Here is a 26,247-nt window from a genome sequence, read left to right on the forward strand (position 1 = left end):
ATCTGCTCCTCGGCGGCCGTGGACACAATTAAACTTCGCTGCGCTACTGTTTCTGGATTCATCCACTGTTGCTCTACTTTATTAGATTTATTATGTTCTGCGGAGGCGCTCGTTTATCAGCGGGGCAGCGGACGTGCCAGGGCGGGACGTGTGGCTGATTTTCAACCGCTGTCTGGGAATGATGCGAGAAACGATTCATTTGACTCTCGGCGTGGCCTCCCAGCTCCCCTGGGTGGGCTCGTCCGCCCGGGACGTTCATATCGCCGCCGGCCTCGTTTTTCCCTGCGCTCACGCCGCCGGCACGGCGCCCACTCACCTGCCCCGGTACACGAACTTCATGGGCTCCACCGCCAGCGCCGTGGCCACGATGTCGTCGGCGTTGTGCCTCCGCCCGCTCACCATGATGAGGCCGTCCATTTTGCCGGTGATGAAGACGAGGCCGCCGGGCCCGATGAAGCCCAGCAGGCCGGTCCGCACGAAGGCGTACTCGCTGATCAGGCCGCCGCCGGCGCTCACCGGGTAAACCTGCGGCGGCGAGGGGACACAGGCCGGGGCGGCACGTCAGCCAAATGCCACAGAACCTTCAGGTCTGGACTCTGATCTGCAGAATGTCACGGCTGCAGGGTTTAATCACGCAGATATGGCGTTAAAGGGGAACACGCGGCGCCCCCCCACCGGCATTTTAATTAAGAGTTAGGAAACAGTTGCACCACTTCAAACGACAGATCAGATAACTGCGATTACTTTTCACACAAATCTAAAAATGAAGGTTAGGAAAAAAAAGTGTCTGAGGCAGATTAGATATCATATTCAAACCTGATTTTATTCTTTCAACTATTGAAAGGTCATTTTTCTCTTTAAAAAAAATGTCAATTTAACATAACTGAGCGACTGAGTCAAGTAAAAAACATTGAAGAGACCAATCAAAAGTTTCCAGTGAGTCACTGGAAAGAAGGGACTGATTAAAACCAGCTATTTCTTTTTAAATTCAGAGCTACTAAACATATAAAGTAACTAGTTACTCTTCTTCTGCTTTATTGTACAGATGTTGATTTACCGATTAAGTTCCCATAATCCATTTATTTGTTTCTGCTTCCTGTCTGCTCTTGATTTCATACATTATACACGATCCTGACGGGTCCTATCACGGGTTTTTTAACCGTTTCCTGATTTATCTGGCTTTATCGTCACTTCCTCATCCTATAACGTCCCGTCTTTTCTTAATTTATCTCGTAACTTGTCTCACCTGATCTTACTTTGTCTCACCCTGCTGTCCGTTTCCTGACCTGAACTGTCGTCTTTTCGTTGCTCTTGTCTCGTCTTACTTTAGCGTGACCTGCCTTCTCCTGTTTTTTCTGACCTGACATTCTCCTTTTCTAACTTGTCTGTGGAGGCGGGACTCTAGTGGGAAAAAAACTATTTCCAATTTAAAACCGGTTCCCATTGTTGCGATCTATTCTGAGAGCGCGTCTCTGATGTTTATATCGATCCCTGGAGTGACTGCTCGAGCTCATTCAGACTGTTGCACAATATGAAATCACAAGCTAAAGCTCAAATTGAAGCATCATGGAGTAAGAATGATCAAAGACATGGCTGCATTTAGAAGAGAAACACGTTGATTTTACAGTTTCTAATCAATGTAAAGTCATTATTCTGGTACAGAACTTTACACAGACAATAAACTTGAGCATCTGTGCACTGAATCAAAACAAAGTTACCGCTAACTCAAAGACATGATCCCTCGTTGAATTACCTCCAACACAACTCACTGAAGGTTATTGTTGATTAATTTTTGCTTAAGAAAACACAGCTGCTGAATGTAAATGAAGTTTTCCTCTCGTCTCGTTCATTTTAATTGGAAGGTTGACCATCAGGTGATCGACGGCTGATTGAAATCCCTTATGCACAGCGGCTTTCTGTTGCTGAGAGTCTACTTTAACTTCTGTGTTTCAATCATACTGTCATTAAAAAGTCCTAATACAAAGGAACAAAGACATATTAATGTTTGAGTTTTTTAAACCTTGGATATTGTTTCACTATTTCCCTGTCTGGACTTGTGTTTTCTGATGTGAATATATTAGTGTGTATTAACAGTTTTGTGTATTTGTGTATTTCTCACCTCGAAGGTGTTCTTGGTCATCCCCGTCAGGCCGTAGTAGGACGTGCCGGTGGCGATGGAGCACACGCACAGTTCCCCGATCTCGTCCGTCTGACAGAGCTGAGGGACGCCCTCCGGCTTCACCACACACACCAGGCCTGAGCGGAGCACACACAGTCACACTCTGAGCATAAAGTCGGTTGTTTTAACCCAAATGCAATACATCTAAGCAAAAACAGCATCTCTGAAGGCTTCAGCACACTCCTAAATATTACAAAACTGTGAACAAAGTGAGGTTTCATCATGGATTGATGCAGGAATCAGCAGTAGTAGGGGTTTTAAACACTGTTTCGCTGTGACTCAGCAGACGAACGTCACCTTTTAACTCCTCGATTTCGAGTCTCACCTTGAAGCTTTGGAATAAAAACCTCTGGTAGATACTAAAGACAACTCCCCAGGTGCAAATGCACCTGGATGAAACTGACAGATTCATTACTTTGCCCTGTAATTGGGTTTTTCTTTGCAGTGCTGGGAGCAGCGGGGTGCAGTTCCCGCTGCGAACACTAGGTGGTGTGAGTTGGCAGCAGCAGGAGATGGGGGATGTTTGATTAACTGCTGCAGCTCCTGCTGACTCCTCACTGCCTTCTTCATGGATTAAAAGGAAAAAAAAAAACACATCTCAATCTCACCAGGCAGGAGGACGATGGATCAAACAGATTTTTAACAGATCAGCTGCATATTTCTGTATGTTTTGTAGATTTAAATGCTTAATGGAGAACTGTAAAATACAACATTTCTATTTATGTGACAAATACTTCAATTTATAAGCATAATACTAATTTCAGTAAAGAGAAATATCCCAAGTATTAAGCATCAACATTGAATTTAGAGTGACTTTTAAAGATTATTTGTGTAATACATCACTTCAACATAGGAGATTGTGTCTAACTGACAACAGGTCGGCTTGTTAAAAAAACAGTCAAACAATGAATATGATCAAACACAGTGGTGAACTCGAGTCACAAAGAAGTGCAAAATAGAAATACAAATGTAGATTATTCAATATACTGGAGGACTTTATGTTAACAATATGTAACATGTAATGTGATTTACTACCTTTAAAAACATTTACACTGTTTATCTCCCCCCATGACTTCATTAAAATACGTTTTCTGTGTCTGAATCTCTATGTTGCTAAACAGGAGTTGAGTGAAAGAGTCACTGTGAACAGCTAGTGCTAACACTAATGCTAACCAGGACAGAAGGAGAGGCAGAGCTGGAACTGTTTCAACGGAGACGCTCAGTGTAATAAATCCACGGTGAGCGCGGTTTGTGAGAACGCTGATGAACAGCGAGGCGAGCGACGCTGCGGATCCAGCCGTTCGCTCACAGTGTGCTCGTCACCCTGTCGCGGCGCCACGCTGTTTTCACACCGCCGCTCGGAACATCATCACACAAATATGGTCTGCAGCTGCTTCACTTTCAATACACACTCCCTAACGCATCCGGCGGACAATCGGGAGGGATTTGAAGGCTCGGAGATGGAAAATGAGACGTGCACAGGATCTTTCTAGAGAGAACCTGTCCAGCCCGTCACTCATTCTGAAGGCTTCTGCTTTTGGATGTCGGATATCGATGAAAAAAAACACTGACAGTTTCAGAGGAAACGTAGGCTGCGGTTGCCGTGTTTCCGCTCAGACGCACCTCCGGGGGTGACGGTGCCCACGTCCTGCACGGTGAGCACCGACAGCCGCTCCTCCGTGTCCACTCGCACCACGCCGTACGTCAGGCCCTGCATGGACAGGACGCCTCGGCCCGGCGGCTGGCTGCTGTCCTCCACCGGCCTGCACGCGCACGCACACCGGAAAGCACAATTAAATTTGCAACCTGAGTCTTAAACTTTGTCTGTGTGTGTGTGTGTGTGTGTGGGTGTGTGTGTGTTCACCTCCTGATGGCCACCGTCAGCGCCTCGGGGGAGCTGGCGCAGGGGCAGATGACCTCGGCTCGCAGCCCTTTGGTCTGAAAGACGTTGAGGAAGGCGTCGCAGGAGGAGATGGACCCTGGAGATCAGCGGCGTTTAATGAACAATCGAAAGGAAAAACTCAAGAGAACCACATCTCCACTGACTGCAGCGACACATCTCAGAAGTTCCCTCTCATAAAAGAACCAGCAAAACATCCGTTCTAACATGATCGACTTGATTTGCAGAGAAGCGGTTAACTCCTTCACGCGTCTGTCCACAGAGGCAGGAGTGACCCAGCCGGGCGTCCAATCAGCGCCGCTGGACGTTCGAAAAGTGTAAAAAGGGAGCGAATATCTTTAATATTAGTAATTGCTTTTTCTCCTGCAGCCACTGGATTAGCAGAGACAATAACAGTGAGACACAGAACTGCAGCAGGGAGAGCTAATTAGGTTTCTGTTTGCTAAATTAAATTAATCTTAAATCCATACTTGGATGCTGAAAGCCCTCAGCAGAAGTCGTGCAGCCTGAAAAATGAAAGTCTGAAGGGAAACAGGAGGCATTTAGATTTGGTTTCTTCAAAAGAAACTTGGTGCTGTTGAGATCATTTCAACTAAAAGCTTTAACTGAAGTCACTTTTTTAACTTAAGAAATTGTTGGTATTTGAAGGTTATAATGTTTTCATTTTTTCAGGCGTCTGACCTAATTTAAGAGCACATCACTGTTATAAAACACTTCTAATCGGATTTGTTTGGATTTGACTCTTTGAACTGCTCTTTGAGCTGCAGTGAAGATCTACAAAGCCGAAATGATTGAACTTGTGACAAATTCATTTTGTGATGATCATGAGGCAGATTTTTTTTTTTTTGAGCGGTTTGGTGCCGAAAACAAAAACTTGTTGTGTCTGTTTTGGAACAAACAACAAGCAGCATGAAGCAAATGAGCCACAACATGTAAAGCATCCGTCTGGAAATGAACTCTTCCTGTCGTATTTTACTCTCATTTCCACTTCAGTTCGACCAAAAAAAAAAAAAAAAACACCCTTTATTGGACTAAATGCTCATCGTCCGACGCGTCTCGCTCTATTCCTGTGAAGTGACCCACTTTCCTGAGATCCCTGGAGAATTCATCTGTTTCCCAACTCGCCTCGTCTCAAACGCCCTGTTAAACCCTGCATCCAACCCCCCCCTTGGCTACACCCCCCTCAGGCCGAGGGGAGGGGTCGTGACCTTACAGGGGTTCGATCCGTCGGCCACCAGCAGCATGCGCAGCGAGCTCAGGTTGATGTCCTTCTGGTCTTTGTGGGCCACCAGAGCCCAGTGCATGTCTCTGGACTTCACACAGGCCACCTTAGCTGCACACACACACACACACACACAAACACACACGCACACAGAGGAAGTGTGTATTTAATCGGTTCTGACGGGCGGGTGTGAGCGGACAGGTGGGTGCAGCGTGAGTCTGACCTTTGTACTGGCAGACTTTCTGGATCCACGACAGAGGGTTGACCTTCATCAGCGAGTAGGGCACGCTGATCACGTGCATCATGTTCATCACACTCTGCGCACGCACACACACACGCACACACACACACACACACACGAGAGGAGGAAATGTGTCATTCAAGTGTTTCAGGGAGCAACATGATTATTTTCATTTCTTTTGTCATATTTTCGTTACTGTCTTCACAATGAAACATCATATCAAGAGGTATGATCTTATATGAAAAACTGCTGCATTTCAAATTAATTGGCCATTTACAATGCTACAGTTGCTTTTTTTCGAACCCAACACTTCCCACAATCCTTTGCTAAAACTGCAATGTACTGCATGTCCTACACAACAGCTGTTTCCTACTGCGTCAGTCCTGAAGTTTTCCCAAAATCCCAAGAAAGCACCGCTATTCTCACTTGTATATAACCTTATCAAGACGTTTTAGGCTGTAGCAAATTCTCCCATGATCCTTTGATGTACATTAATATATAGTAATATATATAAGTATAGTCATGCTCTGCATTGTATTAGCTTAGTAATTTCCCATAATACTTTAATATTCATGAATAATATAAAGCATGCATCAATAAAAACATCCCAGAATCCTTTGCAGATGTGTCGTATACACTAGATGGCAGCCGTTGAAACATTCGACAGTCTCTCTGTCGTTTATATTTTAAAATATTCTTTGCACTGTATAACTATTCTCCACTGTAATACTCTGTAATTTTCCTGTTTGTATTTGCCAACAAAATCCCACAGAAAACACTGATTTACTTTATATATGGAAAATCAGAATTTGACTGGAAAAGAACAGAAGTCCTCCCATGATCCTTTGCTACTGATATTGATACATAATGTATAAATCTACAGCATGGTTCAGTGCCGCAGTAAAAAACTTGATCTAATTCTTTGCTCCTGTGTTAGATCAGCTGTTTTACTGCAGGATTCAGCAATGCTCCCATAATCCTTTGCTTTTTAAATCTAATATATTGTAAATTTCATGCAGAGCTGTTGTCTCCCACAGTGTTTCTAAACCTTCCTATAATTCTTTGCTGCATGAAATAAAATACTGAATATATTCAGAAGCAATGATGAGAACAAATAAAGGTCAAGGTGTTTGACCTCTGACCTCCGACACTCACCGTCAGGATGCCGTGCCACAGCCCCACGTCCTTCTTAAAGTCCAGCACGTTCACAATGGTCTCGGCTGCGGACGGAGAGGAAAGAAATCACTCCGAGACAGAGTTACGAGAGCGCGTGCACGTGTGTGTGTGTGTGTGCGCGCGCTGCACCTACCCTCGGTGTAGCTGCAGGACTGGGTGAGCGCCTGGCAGTGTGTGAGCAGAGCGATCCTGGTCACTGTGACTCCCAGCACGCTGCCGTCCTTACAGGTTTTATACTGAGAGGAAAACAGCAGATGGGAGGTTGAAACAGAGGAGAGGCGGACTTCAAACCAGACGATCGCTCTTTTTTTTTTCTCTACCTGCCAGTCAAAAGGAAACGCTTATTTTCAGCACTGAGGTCCGCCGTCGAGTCTCTCTTGCTAAATCTGACACTTTATCGAACATTATTGCCATTTTTGATGATAAATTAGGGGATTTTACAACGCGGCGAAAACTGACACGTTTTCACTCAATATAGAAAAAAGCATCAATCACAAAAACAGCAACAACGTCAAATAACTTGTTAGAACGATTGTTACTGCAGATGGACTGATCAAATGTTTTGATTGGACTTTTTCACAAGAAGAATTTAAATTCTCCAGAATTTAGTCCTTTAGTTATGTGATTTTGTTTAGACTGGTGAATAAAGTCATGCAATAATAACACATAAATACAAAGAAACAAAATGTGTCCTTAAAACCTAATTAAAAAAGAGAAAAAGAAGATGCAGTCTAAAATCCTGCCGCTCCTCATGAATTCACAAAATCACATCTATACTGAGCGTTCCCCTTCAGGATTCATGTATTCATGTTGCTACTAATACACCTCGTCTAATTTGTTAGTTCATCTACGTCAAGCTTACTTAGAGGTTTGTTTCTTAATTCAATAAACACTTTACAACATTTTTGGCTCAAAGAAAATCAAAAGACTGGAATCAGATTTATAACCCAGCGTTGTGCCGGTAGTGAGTTTTTAAATTAGATAACTCTTTGAATCTTTGTGGATTTTTGTCTCTCTAGGTCACGTTACAGCCTTTGAATTTAAACAAGTGGAAATTTTAATCACTCGAATTTGACAAAAAGGTCGATTTTGAAATTTTTGAAATTTGAAAATTTGAGTTATAACTGCTTTAAAAATCTGTGTGTGTGTGTGCGTGTTGCTCACCTCGATGTACGCCGTGTCGTTGTTGGCGTCTTTGATGTGGGGGAACCAGTCTCTGGGAGGCTTGGAGAGGTGTTTGGACTCGGTGACAAACCACAGCAGCTTGGGCCAACCTGCAGAGAGACGAGGCGGAGGAGACGTGACGGCGCTCAGACCTGCAGATATTCTACACTTCACAACCAAACACTGCGAGGAAACCACAGTTACACTCAATCGGTCCTGATTCCTCGAATCCAAAACGGAAAATGTTCACCTGCATCAGAGCTTAAACACTTCAAATTCAAAAATTATTTCACATTCACAGACAGAAGTGAGAGAATTCCTTTATTTCAGCGAAAATAGAAATAGGCAGGAAGCTGCTAAATGAATCCATATTTATGTATTTGAAGATATTTGCCCAAACAACATGTTAAAGTACAGGATTTCTTTGAAATGGTTGTGAAGGTTGATAGAAACAAAGCTGCTAATTATGTGTGTATGGACTGCTGTTTTAGTTAATCAGGCTTTAAACAGGATTTTTAAAACTTGTTGCTCTCACTTGATCTTTCCAAAACAGCGGTCCATAAACTTTCAACTCTGAGCTCATGCAATATTTTATGTACTTTTAAATCAAAAAATACCTTAAACGTAAACATTTGTGCAAAAAATTCAATACTTTAAGTTTAAAAGAAAAATAATTTAGTAAGATAATAGATTTCAAAGCAGACATTGAATAATTTTAAAAGTTTCTTCACATTTCAGACACCAAAACAACCAAAGCTGCATATTTCTTTAGCATTTCTGCTGCAAAGAAAGTCTGGGCGCCGTCATTTTGAATAAAAACCGTCCTCTGTCTGCTGGCAGCCCTTCCCCCCACATCAGCCCATGACGGATGACGCTCCCGCTCACCTTTGAACTGCGGGATCTCTCCTGTTGCGCTCTTGGGAAGACCCTTGTGGCAGGCATCGCTGGTCAGCGCCACGGTAACGCCGCAGCTGCCCAGCAGAAAGCCGATCTGCTGGCTGCCGGCGTCCTGGAGAAAGAGAGATTTTTGGCAGGGAGAATTTAAATGCACGTCTGAGCTGCTCGCGGATCTGGTGACGCTCGCTGGCGGCGGCTGCTGCACACAGCTCAAACTCAAATTTTATGGAAAATCCTGCAGCAGGGATGCAGAGCAGGAGGAGGAGGAGGAGGAGGAGGAGGAGGAGGAGGAGGGGGGGAAGGGGGTTCAAGGCAGGCGACCGGCGTGCGGCGAAAGGCACTTTCTGCTGCAGAGAGCGATCGCGGTGTGACCGTGCCGGGAAAGCAGCTGCGTCTGCACGAGGGTCCACAGAGAGGCCGCTCCAACAACAACAACAACACGGATTACCGCTGCAGCGCCAACCTCCAAACCTTCGGAGACTCGCAGGACTCCCGTGTTTTCATGCTTCCCTACAAATCCTTTGTGACGTCACGAGAGCTTCAGAGCAGCAGCGTCGCTCGCATTCAAACCCGGTTCATCTCTTGTCAGGACAGATCGGCCAAAGAACACATAAAATATATATGTACATAAAATCTCAAGGTGCAATCTGAAACCCTCGCTGCCTGTTTTTAGATTTACAGTTTTTCCCCTCGCAGTTGGAGGGATCTAATCATGCGGCAATCACCCGTTCATTTCCAGATCTCGGCTCTTATTTGAGTCAGTGCAATAAAGAGAAAACGCTTTCCAAAGTGCAGTTTTGAGGTTAAACTGGTGGCTCCAAATGTCCCAGATGTGTTAAAAATACACGGATGAAAAGCAATTTTCAAGGAAAATGAAAGAAAAATCGCCGCTGCGCTTGCGGGAGGCGTGGAGCGGGTACCTTGCGGCTGAGCGGCACCTCGATGGGGACGGGCACCACCTCGGCCAGCAGACAGCCGTAGAAGGCCACCATGAAGGCCACCGGGTCATTGTTAGGGAACACCAGCGCCACCTGAAGAGCAGAGACAGAAGATCCGACATTCAAAAATCCACACTAAGTTGTTGGTTTTTTTTTTTATTTAATATATTTCTTTTGTTTGTTTAGCCGAGTGATCTGGAATGAGTCAGCAGAAAGGCGCTGACTCACCAGCCGGAGAAAAGAAAACACTGGTTTCAGATTGTGATTTGAGGTGCTGCGGCATTTATTTACTGCAGCTGAAGCACTTTACATCTCTGTACTGCTGATGCAACCACATGCTGGCTGTCCAGACGAGACGCGCGACTCTTCACATCTCCAGAACGCCTGCTAACACTGAGCCTTTTGACTGAATATTACAGCCTGAATCAGTTTGAACATTGTCCTGTCTTGGCATTTTTCTCTACTATTAACCAAAAAGCAAAACAGTAACTTAATATTTCTTAGTTTAGCAGAGAAGTTAGTGTAATGACACTAAAGTTTAATAGATAAATATAAAAGAATATATGTTGTGTCATTAAAATCCTGCAAACACTGGTCAAAAATACATTAAACTTCAACGATTTAAATAAATAATCAAAATAAACTGTCCTGTTTCAAAGAGTAAATTCACTTCATTATAGTTTCTGTATATTTTTGGACATTTCTGTGGTGCAACATGACTTTCAAGTTAAGTACGATATGAAGCGAGCCTTGAGTGGTAGCTTCAGTCAGTTATTAGACTCAATACACCATCTGGTGGTGCAAACTGGTACTGCAACACTGGACACTGGATAGCATCATCGGTTCTTTCAAAATTAATAGATTTCTTCACATTCTGCTGAATATTTGGTGCAAAACAGTTGTGAGAATTTTGTCAAATATGCTAATTTTATATCACAAAGTTTATTCATGTGACTCAAATTCTGACTTACACGAAAATCGACACAAACATGTAGTTTTTACATCTGATAAATGAAAGCCGTGCATTGCTGAATCATCACAGACCGCAAGCCCACACAAACAAAGCAGCCGGAGTGAAAGGAGCTAAAATAAAGACGGTGAAAAGATGCGGCGCGATGCGTGTGGGAGGGTGACTCACCCGATCGCCCGGTCGCACCATGGGCTCCTGCTTGCTGCCCAGTTTGTGGAGGATGTTGTAGGCAAGCTTGATGCTGCGAGACCACAGCTTCCCTGCAGGGAGCGGGACACAGGATACCAGGGTGTATGTGTGAGAGAGAGAGGCTGAGCTAACACTGAGGGCAAAACCGAGTGTGTGTGTGTGTGTGTGTGTTCTTGGGATTTCTATTTCAAGGACATGAAGTCGATAAAAGGGAAAAGAAAAACTGTCTAAAGTGGTGACATTTAAGGGTTTTTCAGCCGTCAGGAGAGGCAGCGATCGACGTCTGGAGAGTAGATGGATTATACTTAAAAGCAAGCGCCGTCTAATGCACAGTTGGTGGACAGGTGCAGGGGAGAGCGGAGGAATAAAACCAAGGAGCGGGGATTAGATTCCTGCACTCAGGGCTCATTGAAAACACGCAGGCTTCTGGCGTCTCCGCCGTCATTCAGAACCGCTGAGGAAAACCTGCCGTCTGCAACAAACTGCTGACAGCACATCGGATGGTTTACATATTTACACAGCACGTTAATGCTTCATCTGATGAAAGATCACCCAGAATCCTTTGCAGGGCTCACTCAGGGAAACATGTGGACGTTTTAACCCAAACTTTTGTTTTTCTATGTCTTCTTTTGTAACGTTATAATCTGAATCAAATCTGGGTTTACAGGATGTACAGATCCTGGTTTCAGGAGTCGGGGGCGTAACTGTACGTAGAACAGGTGGGATCGGTGCGTTTCGGTACCGTATGTGAGCACGTAGAGGGGCTTCCCCGCTGTGTCCAGGCTGGTGAGGCAGGGCGCTTTGGGGGAGATGGTTCCCCAGCGCTGGAGCGCCGCCTCCAGCGACGGTGGCCAGTTGGTGACCACGCCCAGCGCCTCCCCCCGCACCGGCATCATCTCCGCCCCCTCCGGCCGCGGCTGGTTGGGATCCGGCTGCTGGACTGGATTAACGAACCGACGCATTAACATCGGCGGAAAAGAAAAGGTTCGGCTCTTTGCGATCGATCGAGAGGCGGGCCTCTCACCCTCGAGGAGCTCGTCGAAGTCGTCCACGAAGAACTCTCGTAGCGGGGGTCTGCGCGGCTGCTTCAGCGTGTTCACCAGCTGCTGGATCTTCGCCGACACGCGGCTGCTGACGGGGACGCCTGAGAGAAGACAACCCAACAGCCGGTCAGAGCTTCAGCAGTTACAGATGGACTTCACTTCAGAAACAGATTTCCTTTCTCTACGCTGAGGATTGATTTTCAATAATTCACATAAATAGTTAAAAATAAAGACTTTTTGTCCTCGGTTCTTTTTTTCCTCATAGTGGCCTGAATAATTCAACCTACTCCATTTTATAAATGGTGCAGAAACGGTGTTATTTTGGAGAATATGTCTCATTTCTCGGTCTCTAACAGTGTGAAATATTCAGAAAAAGCTGCTCAGTCAGCGAACTTTGAGCCATAAAAAGAGGATTCGGTGCATCCGGGGGACTGACATCAACACAACACGGTGTAATTGGCCGGCTCTCCGAGGCGCTGGTCCAATTTCAGCTCACTTTCTGATTAAAGAGTTGCTATTTTCACTCCGTCTGTCTCTGGCGGCGGCGGCGGCGGCGGCCCGGCTCTTACCGTCGCCCGTCTCCATGCGCTCCGCGTTGCCGTACTTCTGAGTGTTCCTGGCGATGGTGCCCATGTTGGCCATGTGGTGGCGCTCCGTGTGCGAGTGGGACGAGTCCGACGAGTATCCCGTCACGTCCGGAGGCGCCGAGTGGTTCTCTGAGGAGGAGGAGGAGAGTCAGGGGTCAGGGGTCACAGTGAAGGTCAAACAGTTTTTGCTTTTTTTTTTTTAATATAACATGAAATCTGCTTTTTCAAGGATCATTTCTGGACTTGGACCCACCGTCTGACTCCAGCGGAGGAGGCCACAGCATGTCGGAGCCGAACTCGCAGGACCGCCGCAGAGATCCGCCGTTCTCCGCCACGCTCAGAGCTCCCTTCCTCTTCAGAGAGAGGTGTCCGATACCTGGAGGCACCGGGAGACGGCGATGAGACGCGGCAGGATGAACGCAGCGAGTAATCATGACTGTCAATGTCTGAATTATGAAAGAAAATAAATAAATACTGAAAACAACATAATGAACAGGAGAGAATCAGTATTGACAACACCTCAGTTCTTCTCTGTGTGGGATGAATCCTCATGTTCATGACTCATTTCTCCATTATACCCTAAAATCAGACTTAATAACACTTCTGGTATGACTGCGATCATTGTAGTTTGCTACAGAGAGCCTCTGGAACCATTTGTTCTTGAAATTTTAACATGAATTATATTCTGTTGATATTTCATAAACAGAACCTTTTCTTTTGGACGGACCTTAAACCGCTGCTTAGCTGGATATTTTATATATTATTATAATGTTGAATAAATCATAATTACTATGAATGAGTGAAATTCTGACTTAATCAACTCTTTGTTTGATTTCCAAGATTACATTCAATCTTAGAAACATACTTTTTCTTTAAAAATAAGCTTTACAGTGGCTGGTATTTATTATATTTTTAAGAAAGAAAACAAGAAAAGTATCTAATAAAATAATAAATCTGTCACACTACAGGAGAATAATACAATAGTTTGAGCAAAAATGATGCTTATATATTTAAAAATAAATATGTCGGGTGTAGATATTCTTTATTTATCTTAAAAATTAAGAACAAATTACTGTTGAAACTTTTCTGCAAGTCTGTAACTGTAATAATCTTCTTTCTAACCCGAATGCAGTTTCTTTACATATAAATTCTCACCAAAGAGATGAAGATTTTTTAAAAATATCCATTTTATATTGGGGAAAAAAGAAACTGAGAACTAAAATTGAAAAATTTCATTCAAACATTTAGTTTTGAATCAAATATCAGACTTAAAAGAGGACGAACTTCAATGTGTTTTCAAACTTTGCCACTAAACTGCGGCTCCAGTGAGAATAAAGATGTGTTTTTTTCCTTTAGAATCCCTCAGGTGATCGGCGGATCGATCCACTCCGCCCTCCGCCGACTCACCGTGGTGCGACTGCGACAGGTGGTGCGACTGGCCCAGGTGTGTGTGTGCCAGGTGTGTGTGCGCCAGGTGCGAGAGGTGCGTGTGCGCCAGGGAGTCGGCCAGCCGCCCGGCGTTCCCGCTGCCGCCGCTCTGCGTGGACGAGGACGAGGAGGAGGTGGAGCCCAGGTGGGCGGGGCCTAGCTGCGAGGGGCGGCTCATCCAGTGCTCCATGCCCGACATGTCGTCGCCCGGCCCCGCCTCCTCCTCCGAGCCCGACGAGGAGTCTGAGCACAGGGGGGACAGGCCTGGTGAGAGTCAGTGGCCGCCGTTATTTGTCAACGCCGAGCAAAAGAGGACAACACAGTTTGTTTGCAGAGAGAAGAACATTGTTCTCAAGCTTAATATGAAAAATAATGAACACAAATTAGCAGGAGAAACACTGGAGGAGATTGTGTTAATGAGTGTGTGCTTCCAAACAACAGTGCTCTTTCTCTCGTCCCTAATTTACATTCCTATCACTTGCGCCGTTTCCAACAGCAGCCTTTCTGAAGAGGAGCAGTTTGCCGCCTCAACCCTTCTTTTTTAAATCTTTTTTTAGGACAAAAAAAATTGAAATAACATTTGTCTAATTTTGTGAATTTGTGGCGTTTTAATCTCTTGTGATGGAGCTTCTCTTGTTTATAAATATTGAGCCTTTTCAATTCTCAGCACATAATCAGAGGAGCTTAAGTAGGGTTACGCAACATTTCAGGTAAAAGTGCGTAATTTTTTTGCGTTTTAATTTCGGAAAAGTTTCGCATTCACACGGGACTAAAGGCAGCGAGTAGCTCTGGCTCTGCTTGAGGGAAAAAAAACAGACTCTTCCCAGTTTGATCGGCGCCTCGGGGATGAAGTGGGAATCCGACTGTGAGGCAGACCGTCACACACTTCACTGTTGGACCTCATTAAGGCTGGTGTGGCTGAACGTGAAGAGATTTCTGCCTCCTGTTCCCAAATCCTTCCTCTGAGAGCTCGTGTGGGTGTTTCCATTCAGGAAGGTTGCAACAGGCGTATGTATCTCACTTTGTTACTTGTACAATGACAGTTTTCCGCTCAACCCTCCATTTAATGAGAGCTTCCTAATGATATATCAATACGTTATTACATTAAAACAAAGACAGATACTTAGATTTCTAGTTATCTATATATTATAATCTTATTATTTACTGGCCTGCATGCGGCCCCTGAAGCAAAATGAGTTTGACACCGATGCTTTAAGACTTTCATAACATCAATTTAGACACCAGAGAGGACGGAGCTTGAGCAAAACAAGTCACGAGTTACGCCCGAATCTCTAATGAAAAACAAGAAAAGCATAACCATAAGTACATACGTGTTTCTATACGCACACACACACACACACACACAGCTCTGTAACTCATTTTGCTTTGACAACAGGCTCATGTTAGTGCTCATGCACGATCCCTCCTCAGAGGTTCAATACGAGCCAGGCTCCACATCTGATTATGACAAACAGATGTGAGGTTTTCACTTCAATTGAAGTCTGTAACACAATATTTCAAAGAGAGCCCCCAAGAGCGTGACTCAGCCTTTTTCTCTGCGCTGAAGTTTCACGACCTTTGAGAGGCACGAGGCAACAAGCAAGCCGGAGCTCCGCAGACCCAAATGTCAATAATTAGTCAGCTCACGTAGTAACAGAAACAAGAAGCAATTTGGTTAGAGCTGGCTTCGGGCTGCACTTTGCAGAAGAGACTGAATTTAGCCCCTTTGAAAGAGTTAATCATGTGAAACAGGGAGGGTCGGGGCATGGCGTGGCCAACGCGGGCGCGGAGGGAAAGCTTCCATTTCAGGAGCGACGCCGGCGTCAGAAGGACTCGGTGAGACGGCAGGTTTTTCTCAAAGGTCAAAAGGCAAATTACAGGCGAGAAAACTTATTACATTTCCTTTCATTAAAATTCAATCAGCATCCAAAATTATGCCATCAACTCTGATTATGTTCAATCTGACAGGCTGAGATTTGAGCTAAAGGTCAAGGCTGCGTTCCCGTTTCAGCCACGCTGCTGTGATTTCTTTTTCAGACTGCATTAAAAAATAATGCAGAAAACCTGCGCAGATCCAGTGTTTCTGAGCTGTGTGTGACTGATTTTCCCTGTAAGTCAGTCAGTGGGTTTGCAGGCCTCAGAAATGTGCAAAATGTGCAGTTTTTTTTTTTTTTTTTGGTGAGATGAGCAGTTTTCTGTCAGACAGACTTGGCACGGCCATATAATCCTGTCTGGGCACAGGCGGACTCCCCTAAGGTCACATTTTAGGCTTAGTGCTACCCGGCTCAGATGCGATAACCACCGAGTGTGTGTGTGTGTGTGTGTGTGTGTGTGTGTGTGTGTGTGTGTGTGTTTTTCCCATCTGAAGCACTTTTTAGCTGCAGTTACAGCAAAGTTATTGGAAACTGTCTTTTTTGAAGGCTAATCTCCGGAGTGTGAGTGAAACGCGGAGCGTGAAGGTGTGTGTGTCGTCACCTGGAGGCGTGTACGCGTCCATGGAGGTCTGCACCACCAGGGAGCGTCTTTTGGAGGGCATGGGCACCGCCACCTTCCGCTCAACATGCCGCGCCAACACGGCCTGCACCGCCTCGGTGTGGACGTCTGAGGACCGCAGGGACGGAGGCGAGAGACAAAGGACAAAACAGAGAGAGTTAGAGAAAGTGTTGCAGAGTTTCCATTTCCAGAGTTTCTGTGTTTCACCTTTAAAGCTGGAGATTTATCTCCCTGAACCCAAAACTGTCAACTTTCTTTCACTAAAGTTTCGTGATGGAACTGAGTTGGTTACAGATTGAATAACTGATTACTGTTTCCTCTGTGTGTGTGTGTGTGTGTGTGTGTGTGTGTGTGTGCGTGCGGTCACCTGATCGGTAGCGCTCGTCTCTGGTGCCGGACGTCCTCCGCCGGTGGAAACGGGCCGCGGAGGGCGGGCCGAGCGGGGCCCTGTGGGACATCGGCCCCTCCATACCTAAAGAGGCCAACAGACAAGCAGGCGGACGCACACACACACGCACACATATATACACAAACACACACACACACACATACACACAAACATATGCACGGATGCGTTTGACAGAAGCCGTAGATGTAGCGCCAGGAGAAGGGAACACAAACATGGAGATGATTGGATTCGGCAGAAAAATCAGATTTTTCTGGTTTAATAACACAAAATAACAGGAAAGTAAGAGAAAATAAAATCATAAAAAATGTGGAAACTGTATCTCCTCTATCCGACAGAGCATCTCTCAGCATCCTGTGACCCATTACTGCTAAAGCCTGTGATAAACGATGAGGATAAACCGGATTGTGTGATGGATGTTTGCAGCAAGGAGGCCTGTCGGGCCGTGTGAGTGTGTGCGTATATGTGTGTATGTGTGTGCGTGTGTGTATAGGCAGTGGCTGTAACGCGCTCAGATACAGAGGAGCAGGCCCAAGCTGAGCTCTGGGGAGCCCTAACCTACATTCGCTAATGGCGGCGGTGGCGGCTGAGCGCCGAATCGATGGCGTGGAGCACAGTATCGCTGCCGCCGTATCGGCTACGACGCCCGGTCGATGCTCCGGAAGTGCTGCGGGAGTAACTGAGCTGACTCGGGGTGTGTGGACGGGGGGTCAGAGGCTGCTAAATTACCTCCAGCATGTGGCACATATGCCCTGATCAGCTTGGACCTCTTCTTCTCATAACCCTTCTGAGTGATGTCCCCTGTGAACAAATAGAGATAGATAAGAGAGTGAGAGAGCCAGTGACGGCCGTCTGGGCGGATCTATTCTATTTGCTTAATTTATTCATAAATCTCATTTACGAGAAAAGTTTGTTTTTTTTTTTTCCTCTCTCTCTCTTTAAGATAGATCGCGGCCTTGTGTCGCCCAGCCTCTTCATGTCTCTCCCAGTCTTTTAATATCCGCGTCGGAGTGTTAATTAAAGATAAGAATGTAAAACATAAATAAAACAACACAAAATGAATAATGGGATGAATAATGGAGGAAAAAGAGAGTGAAAACGAGGAGAAAATGTGGGACGACGCCGGAGCCGAGACAGATGTTTCCTACGAGCGCTTCAAGGTCGGACTGTCGGTGCGTTGACTGCTGTTCGCCGCCGCCGCGTTAGTTGTGTTTTCAACTGTTTGCACGAGACGTCAGAGCGGACCCGGGCGCCGGTCGGCCACATGCAGCCCTCCGGTCACCTCTGACCGGCGAGAGGGCAACGGGATTCCAGGAAAGAAAAGATACTGTGAGTGGTGGGATCCTGTTTGAGGGTGTACTTTCACAAAAAACAAAAAACAAAAAAAAAAAAAAAAAACTCAACAACATACCACTTACTAAAAAAAGCTCATTATTTGTAGAACAGGATGTAACTGATGATTCGGCTCTAAACAGCAGTCGTAGTTCATCACGCGGCTCCTTTAATTTCCCACCTCTTCTTTACAGATGACACCATTTTCTACAAAAACCCAACATCTTCCAGATCATTATTTTTTAACAGTGACAGAAAGAAAGCAGCTCTTTAAATCACGGTTGAACCAGCGAGCAAAAGCAACCAACAAGCTCCCGAACCACCTGAAGCAGCTTTTGCAAAGTAGCAGTGAAGTTTTAAAAACAAATGGCAGCACAGATATCCCACTTCTAACAACATAAAACCTTGATTCGAACACAGGGACTGAAACAACAGCAGACAGAGATCAGCGTGGAGAAGCTGACTTCCGCCTCCAGCCACGCCATCCATCAGTCACAGCACGCTGTGGTCCGAGCGCCGGGCCTGATGGGAGCTCAGACGTCCTCTTCTCGCCCCAATTAAATGCTGCTAAGCTGACTCAAACCAGTTCGCTAATCATCGGTTGCTGTTCGGTTGCCAAAGAGACGTTTCACTCACCGCCACAGAGAGGAGCCTCAAACTCCTGTTCTGCTTAAAACCAACGAAAATACGGGAAAAAATGAAACAGATATTCATTTACCTCCGAGCAATGCTGCTTTCAAGTTACCATAATTTCTGGACTGCATCTTTTGTTATGTTTGATTACACATGCAAGTTATTATAAGATATGAGACCACTAGATGTGGAAACTCTTCATTATGACTCAATTTAAGTGACAATACAAGTTAAACGTCTCCAAAAAGATGAATCTACACAGAAGAATTCAAACAAACTACATAATCCAGAGTTGAAAGAGAATATGGAACATTAAAAAGAGTCACTCAGGATCCTGACCAAAAGGAGGCGGGGCTTTCATGACTATTAGTTGCTATTCAACAAGCTAAAAAGCAGCTCGGATTTCCAAACTCCAATGCAACAAGAGAGCAGCGGCGCCTCACGTCTCAAAAAGCAATGAGTGGTTTCCTCAGGCCCTGTTTACGTGACAACATTTCAAGAGAAAATGCTTTGTTTTTGCATTTTTGTCTCAGTAAAGTTTCCAGTTTTCACTGCAGCATGTGGAAAACGATTTCCGTTGACAAAGAAACATCAGAAACCACGAAAGCAATTTAGTTAGCATGCAAAAGTGTGAGTTGGGACTGTTACCAGTTTTTGTAATTAAGCACATGCACACGGAGAACAATAAACTATTTACATAAACAACAGTGAGCAGCACACGACCTTCATATGAGCAGTATTACAGACGACTGGGAGTCACGCCCCTCCGGAGGCGGCCATTCCATCAACCGAGCACGTGCAGAACTACTCACTCCAGCCATGCGCATGCACAGCAGCAGAAAAGCTACATTTTACAAGTTTCAAGAGTTGGAGTCAGAATGTCTGGGATATGATCACTTGACTGTAAACACACCCCCAAATCGCTATGAAACTTTTGCATTTTCACTTGACGTCATGAAACCAGACGTCCACGATCTTACGTCTCTGGAATGCTTCACTTGATCCATAAGACGCTTTACTTTCAAATGACGGAGGTGCCAAGTGTTCCAACGCCCAAACGAAGATACAGACGGTTTCCCAGGTAACGAGGGCAGCAGGACCGCTGCTGCAGATAAACTCACAAGCAGTAAAAACAACATGAAAACAGTGTTTGCAGCCATTTTGAAAAGGGACCTTGGATACAGATGGAGAGTCTCCTCCTTTCATCTCCGGCGCCGCCTTTCAAAGGGGTTGAAGAGTCAAGAGCGCAAACCACAGTTTCAACACATCCCCACATCTGTGCCGCAGAAAAAAATAAATCTCGAAAAAATGCCTCACACGCCCGCAGATTGACTGAAACAGCTGCGCACGGTGAAGTTTAGCTAACGGGGAACGTGTGCGGCCCGGCTAATTGTGCTGATTCGCTGTGGGCGGCGGAGATCGGCGTCCTCCACAAGCAGGAGGCGACACTTGGAGAAAACTGTGTTTTTAGAGAATGAGATATGTCACAACTGGTTTTTATGCTTCGATGCAGAGCCGTTACTGTGCCCTCCAGTCACGCTCGCCAAAAACAACACACACACACACACGCGCGCGCAAAAGCAATCTGTGCGCAGACAGCTGAGTTCATGTTTTGGCAAACGGAGGGGCGGCAAGTCCTCGCTCAGGTGTAATAATGTCGCTTCTTTCAGATGAGAGAGCAGCTTCAGATGAAGCAGGAGAGAATCAACAGATAATGAGACGGAATATGGAGGCTGCGGTCCGTCTGCAGGTCGACGCTGCCTCGTGGATGTAAAGCTACAGTGTGAGGAAGGATAAATCCACGCAGTGTGTTTCTCGTTGTCAAAACAGTGTAAAAAAGAAAGACAGAAACCAGCTGCGGTCTCATGTCTGACTCCTCTGTGGCTCACTGGTGACATGATCTGTCATTACGTCTGACACGCTGCACTTTATTTTGACTCGATCCACATGAAGCCAACCTGCCTGCAGCGGCGGATTAATACGTCGCTGAAAGTAGTCCAGAAAATGTTACGTCTTTCCCCTGCTGGAGTCTAAGCAGAAAAAAAAAAAAAAAAAAAAACTGGACAATGTATGGATTATTTTAAAAAAAACATTGGATTACATTAAGAGTTGAAATAAATGGAAACACAACTCCACTTTTCTTTCATTTTTAAGACTTTTTCATGAATGCATGATGCAGAGAAACTTGACATATTGCAGCATAGTCAGTCGTTTGTGTGTTTAATGTGTTGCAATTAAAGCCATAATTCAAAATCTAAAAGCAGACTATCATCCATGTGTTGTTACTCTGGATCTGCTCCTCAGTTCCTTCATTTGATGATCATGTTTGTCCTGACATACATGCACGGGATTGCCATCGGATCATTGATGGTGGGGGCATCCACTGCCTCGCCTCCTCAGTATCTGGCCTTTTCGATTGATCTACGGCGTCAGGGTTAGGGTTCCACTTCTGGGGCGGAGTTTTGAAGCCTTGTGTAGAACATCTCACTCTGTTCACGCTATTAAAAGCCGGTCTGAAGATCTGCGGCAGGCCCGGACGCCATCGTCTGTGTGACGGCAGCCGGATTCCGGCGTGTGGGCCGCATAAACTGCCTTTGTGCGAGCAGACGTGTTTTCGAGCGACGCCTTTTCTTCTCTGATCGACCGCCGCGTATCAACATTCCTGCTCTTCTTCTCCTCTCTGTATCTCTCTCACACACACACACACACACACACACACACACACACACACACACACACACACACACACACACACGCACTTGAGCGTGCGGTCCGTTGGGAGACGCCATCTTCCACTCGCAGCGCAGCAGAGCAGGGAGGGAGTTGCCTAGCAACGGCTCTCTCTTGAAGAAGGCCTGAGACGGCCATCTTGGATTTGAGGCATCAGATGTGAGAAGTGGGCTAATGATACCTGCCAGCGCGAGAGTGTGTGTGCGTGTGCGTGTGTGTGTGTGTGTGTGCGTGTGTGTGTTGTGAGCTTATATTGGCAGCCTAATTACTTTCTCCCTTCCTTTCGCTCCCGCTCTTCCCTCCTTCCTTTTCCTCCCTGTTCCTCTTGCTCCTCCTCGTCCCTCTTCCTCTCTCCCACCCTCCTCCTCCACCTCCTCCTCCTCCTCTTCCTCCTCCTGGTTCAATACGGCACAGAGCTGATTGAGAGTCACAAGCAGCACGTCAGAACTGTTTTCATGATACTTCTGCACATGAAGCGGCTCATCTTTACACCGACGCTTGCCTCTCAGCGACAGTTTGCAACATCAGATTTCTTTCAACCGCAAAACGTCCGACTGCTGAAAATATGAATTAAATTCGTTTCAAACAAATACTGAAAAAAAAAACAAAAGTATACTTCAAAAAAATTCACTCAGGAATTGATTAAAAAAAAATCAAATAATGAAGCATCAATGAATTACACTATATTCCTGGATTTGAAAAAATAGGTAGGTCAAAAAAAAGTAGGTCAACTTGCATGCCAATGTTAAACAATAAACAATGGTCAGACAACTTTATTATAACCGTAAAATTTAATCCATGACACTTTTTTCACAGTTTTTCTTAAGAATTCATGTTTACTTTGTGCGGCTGGTGGTAATAAAAGTGTCTGCTTTGCAGTTTGCTCGTGACTTTAACCTAGAATTTTATTTGTGGTGAAACTTTATTAAGAAAAAATATATGATATATATATCTTCTAGTATAATAAATAACACGATTAAATCAAAATAAAACCATGATCAAAATGAATCACTATTTTAGTTAAATCAAGCTTTAAAAAAAAATCCTTCAACTGTTATTTAACAGCGCTAGCGTCCAAAACCCCAAAATGATCCTAAATAAACAAAAGAAAGAAAACTAAATATTTTAGGACGTCAGAGAATTATTTCTTTCCACAAATATTCGTTAAAACCATGAAAAATGAGCAGCATGTCCGGGCGTGGATGTGGTCTGAACAGTTTGTTCCAGCTTGTTTGAGGAGAAGAAGAAGAATCATGTGACATTAAAAATCAGTGAAAATCTCCCGGCTGCTGTCATTAATCCATCCCATGAGTCATCTGGAGCTTTTCCATCAACATTTCTCACCAGCAGATTTTGGCCTCAACCTGCACTTTTGTCACTTCGGCAGCAGTTAGTCATTTCCTACATTTCCCAGAAAGCCCTGCGGCTCTGACTCAGACCTCGATCTGTCTCATTGTGCTGCTTTCAGAAAAAGATTCTGGAGGAGCCACTCGTCGTCTCTAAGGCAAGATGAAACATCAGATCCATCAAACTTTGAAACTTTTTTTGTGACGTCTGCTGAGAATTGTCTGGCCATTTCGTGACGCTCCACCGTGACCCCCCCCCCCCCACCCTTCCATAACATCATGAGACTCTTTAAGTGAAGCCAGCCTCGTCCACCAGTCCACAGATGTGAGTGGGTGGCGTGTTTAAGTTACAAAAACATCACAGAAATGGAGCGCCCTGCATCGTATTCAGAATCGGTGTTAAACAGAAGCCTGAGCACTGTGCACACAAAGAAAAAAAAAAAAGCCTGCGATGGCATTAAAGTTCCATCTTTCTAAACGAAGGTGGTGAAGTAAGTATCTAGATGATATGGCTCGGCGTGCTGCCCACTGACAGCTGCCGTCCAGATGCACCCGGCAGCACATCTGTCCGCCGGACCCTCGTCCTCAGCGTGCGGCGCTCAGATCGTCTGCCCTTCCTTGCTGCGCTGCTCTCTTTCTTATCACATCATCATAAACAGCCAGTCCACCCACAAAGCCACCATGGTAACCAAATCTACCTCCAGCAGGCACACACACACACACACACACACACACGCACACACACACATACACGGAGGGGCTGAAGCATGCGTCATGCTTTGGGGACCTTGGGCTGTCACACTCACATGCAGGGACCCGTGTGGGCGGCCGAGCGTCCTCTGGACCCACAACTCGTGTGTCCACAGCGGGGCCGGAGGGGCCGCATGGACACATGAACACACACACACACACACACACACACACACATGCACAGGTGCAGAGTCTGTGCTGAATAAGCGCGGACATTTATATGGGATATGCACATATATATGCAAATATATGTAAAGTGTATTATATGCGTTCAGATACTGCACATATGCACCATGCGAGCATGCATATGTGGCAGCGCTCGTGCCCACAGTCACTCCTGCAGTTACTGTATAATCTGCACACGTGCATGCGTGCAGAGAAGCCTACATTTGCATGTACACTAGCGTGCATGCATATGTAGAGTGTCCGCACACGCTTGGATTCGCAGCCAAATGTCAAGTTCACAGTGGTGTGGAGAACTGATATCCGGGGCGTCTTGTGGGATCAGTGGGTCAGGATGCCACTCATCAAAATACAGTAAAGCAGGAACAAAATGTCCATTTCAGTTTCGAGCTGAAAAAAATCACATCTGTTCACCGGAGAAACGCTGCAAACTCCAGAAAGCTGAGAAAAAACTAGAAATATGCAACACTTGTGTTTAAAAAAAAAATTTAAAAAAATGTGACTTTAAATGAATGATCAAACCTGATAGACTGTTAATTCTCACTAACAGCTCAGCACATGCAGCGTTTCTGTCAACATTCAGCTCGGAAGCTACTTTAAAAATATGTAAAATACTCCTGTTTATTTGCCAAAAACTAAATTAGCCTCTTGAGGGTTTCGTAACTGGCAATAAAATCAATGGATGTGTTTATATCACCTGCAGAAAAACAAGGAAACTACTGAGAATTTTACAGGTATTTTTTTTACAGTGTGGATCATTTCGACAGCTGCTGCACACATTTCTGTTAATCCGACCTGGATAAACAGTGAAAATGGTTCAAAAACACAAACGTTTCAGGGGGTATTTTTTTTCTTTTGTGGCACTAAAGCGAGCGAATGCACGTCGTCAATAAGTGGCCTTAAGTGTTCATCAATTAGGAGGATTAGACTCAATTTTCAGTCTGATCCACTGAGTGTTTCCAGCAGCACTGACACCTCTCTCCTCCTCTCCGCCGCTCTTCACTCGCAGATAATTAAAAGGTTAAACTGTCAGCACGCGGGCGCACGGGGAAAAAAAAAGGCAGAATAATTTCACTGTGCTCTGCTCAAAAGACCTGGAGGAAATCAGCTGCATCCTCATCTGTGATGGTGACACTTTTGGAGAGGCGTTCACGGACCACTGGGAATTTTCAAAAATATTTGAGAGGCGTTTACAAACCGGTCTAAATACCAGTTACCTGTGATTTGTAGAAATGTCAGTACTAGATAATGATTATCTGTAATTATGGCCATTTCTAGACACGACGAGAAACGCCAGGTACCGGAGATTTGAAGAATTTTGGAGAGGTGCTTCAGGACCGCTCTCAAACTCGATTTCAATTATTTTAGGGTTTCAGTGATAATATTTTTTAGACAGACGTTCAAGAACAGGAGGTCATCAGTTGCTTGAAGATTCAGAGACTATAAAATGATTTAAATTCCACGTAAAAAGGAACAAAATAGGCCCACTGGTTAAATATCTGTCAATTTATGACTTGGGCCGCTAAAGGAGTAAATCAGTTCTGTCAAATATTTCAGCAAAAATGACTCACCATTTTTCAAAAACCCTGATCCGAAATGCTCCTTTGAATCAAGACATCCATCATTCATCTGCTTTCTGTGTTGTTTTGTCCACACGGAGTGCAGAAAACACCTCGGGCGACGACTCTTATTAACCCAACTGTTCAGATTTGCTGCGTTCAACTCAAGATTAAACACTATTTCCAGGGATCATATATGCTTCAGTTTTTGAAGTTTTCTGTTCAGAAATCTTAAAAAAAAACTGTTTTAGAAAAAATACATAAAAGCAGAGACATTTTTAGCGATGACAAGTGTTTTCTGAGGCACATTTAAAATGAATGAAAACACTGCGCTCCTACACATGAGGCGTTCAGGTACACCCTGGTTTTTTAAGAACTCAGAGGCCCATACATGATACCGGTGTGAAAAAACTCAGAAATCTGTGACGTAACAGTGCAGAAGCTGATTACTTTTACACAAACAGCTGAAATGACGACGATGAGTCAACTCATTTATTGTATTCACTCAATCTGTTGAACTTTTTCCTACTTGAGTCGAATTCATCTTTAAAAATCACAGAATCGAGCGACGCCTCCTTCACTTCACGCCTCCATGCAAGTCGACATGAACGTCTTTTGATATCTGGACTCTTCATCAGCGGATCAAGACGCAGAGTTTCGGTGGATCTGCTTTTTTGATCCGAGGCGTCCGCGGTCGTCATCGGCGAGCAGTCACATTACACAACACGCCCACAGCGCCGGCCCACAGTCTATCTGCGCTCGCCGCGAGGCCCGGCCTGGCATGTGATGGAGACACACGTCATTTCCAACAGGCTGCGACAGCAAATGAGTGACAGCCGCTCTGTTCTGGTAACACACCGACGCACCGCTCGCCGAGCTGT

The 26,247-nt window shown here is 45.1% G+C and overlaps 1 protein-coding gene across 3 annotated transcripts in view; it reads right to left on the reverse strand.

The window, feature by feature from the left end:
• The window catches only part of LOC115394040 (disco-interacting protein 2 homolog C-like), a 44,273-nt gene that overhangs the window by 12,235 nt on the left and 5,791 nt on the right, over nt 1-26,247 (reverse strand). Inside the window, exons 2-21 of one of the 3 annotated variants that reach the window (XM_030099164.1) lie at nt 17,563-17,634; nt 16,795-16,899; nt 16,410-16,535; nt 13,914-14,177; nt 12,760-12,882; nt 12,489-12,635; nt 11,901-12,020; nt 11,619-11,816; nt 10,856-10,947; nt 9,700-9,810; nt 8,768-8,891; nt 7,883-7,992; nt 6,852-6,954; nt 6,698-6,762; nt 5,525-5,618; nt 5,293-5,412; nt 4,044-4,158; nt 3,803-3,942; nt 2,120-2,256; nt 317-525 (exon numbers count right to left, since the gene is read on the reverse strand). In XM_030099164.1, the coding sequence (XP_029955024.1) occupies nt 317-525; nt 2,120-2,256; nt 3,803-3,942; nt 4,044-4,158; nt 5,293-5,412; nt 5,525-5,618; nt 6,698-6,762; nt 6,852-6,954; nt 7,883-7,992; nt 8,768-8,891; nt 9,700-9,810; nt 10,856-10,947; nt 11,619-11,816; nt 11,901-12,020; nt 12,489-12,635; nt 12,760-12,882; nt 13,914-14,177; nt 16,410-16,535; nt 16,795-16,899; nt 17,563-17,634 (2,575 nt within the window). Of the gene's footprint in view, nt 1-316; nt 526-2,119; nt 2,257-3,802; nt 3,943-4,043; nt 4,159-5,292; nt 5,413-5,524; nt 5,619-6,697; nt 6,763-6,851; nt 6,955-7,882; nt 7,993-8,767; nt 8,892-9,699; nt 9,811-10,855; nt 10,948-11,618; nt 11,817-11,900; nt 12,021-12,488; nt 12,636-12,759; nt 12,883-13,913; nt 14,199-16,409; nt 16,536-16,794; nt 16,900-17,562; nt 17,635-26,247 lie in introns of all 3 variants that reach the window. The other 2 variants (XM_030099163.1, XM_030099165.1) reach the window with 2 other exon arrangements.

This window comes from Salarias fasciatus, chromosome 9 (genome assembly GCF_902148845.1).
Source record: "Salarias fasciatus chromosome 9, fSalaFa1.1, whole genome shotgun sequence".
NCBI classification, from domain to species: Eukaryota; Metazoa; Chordata; class Actinopteri; order Blenniiformes; family Blenniidae; genus Salarias; species Salarias fasciatus.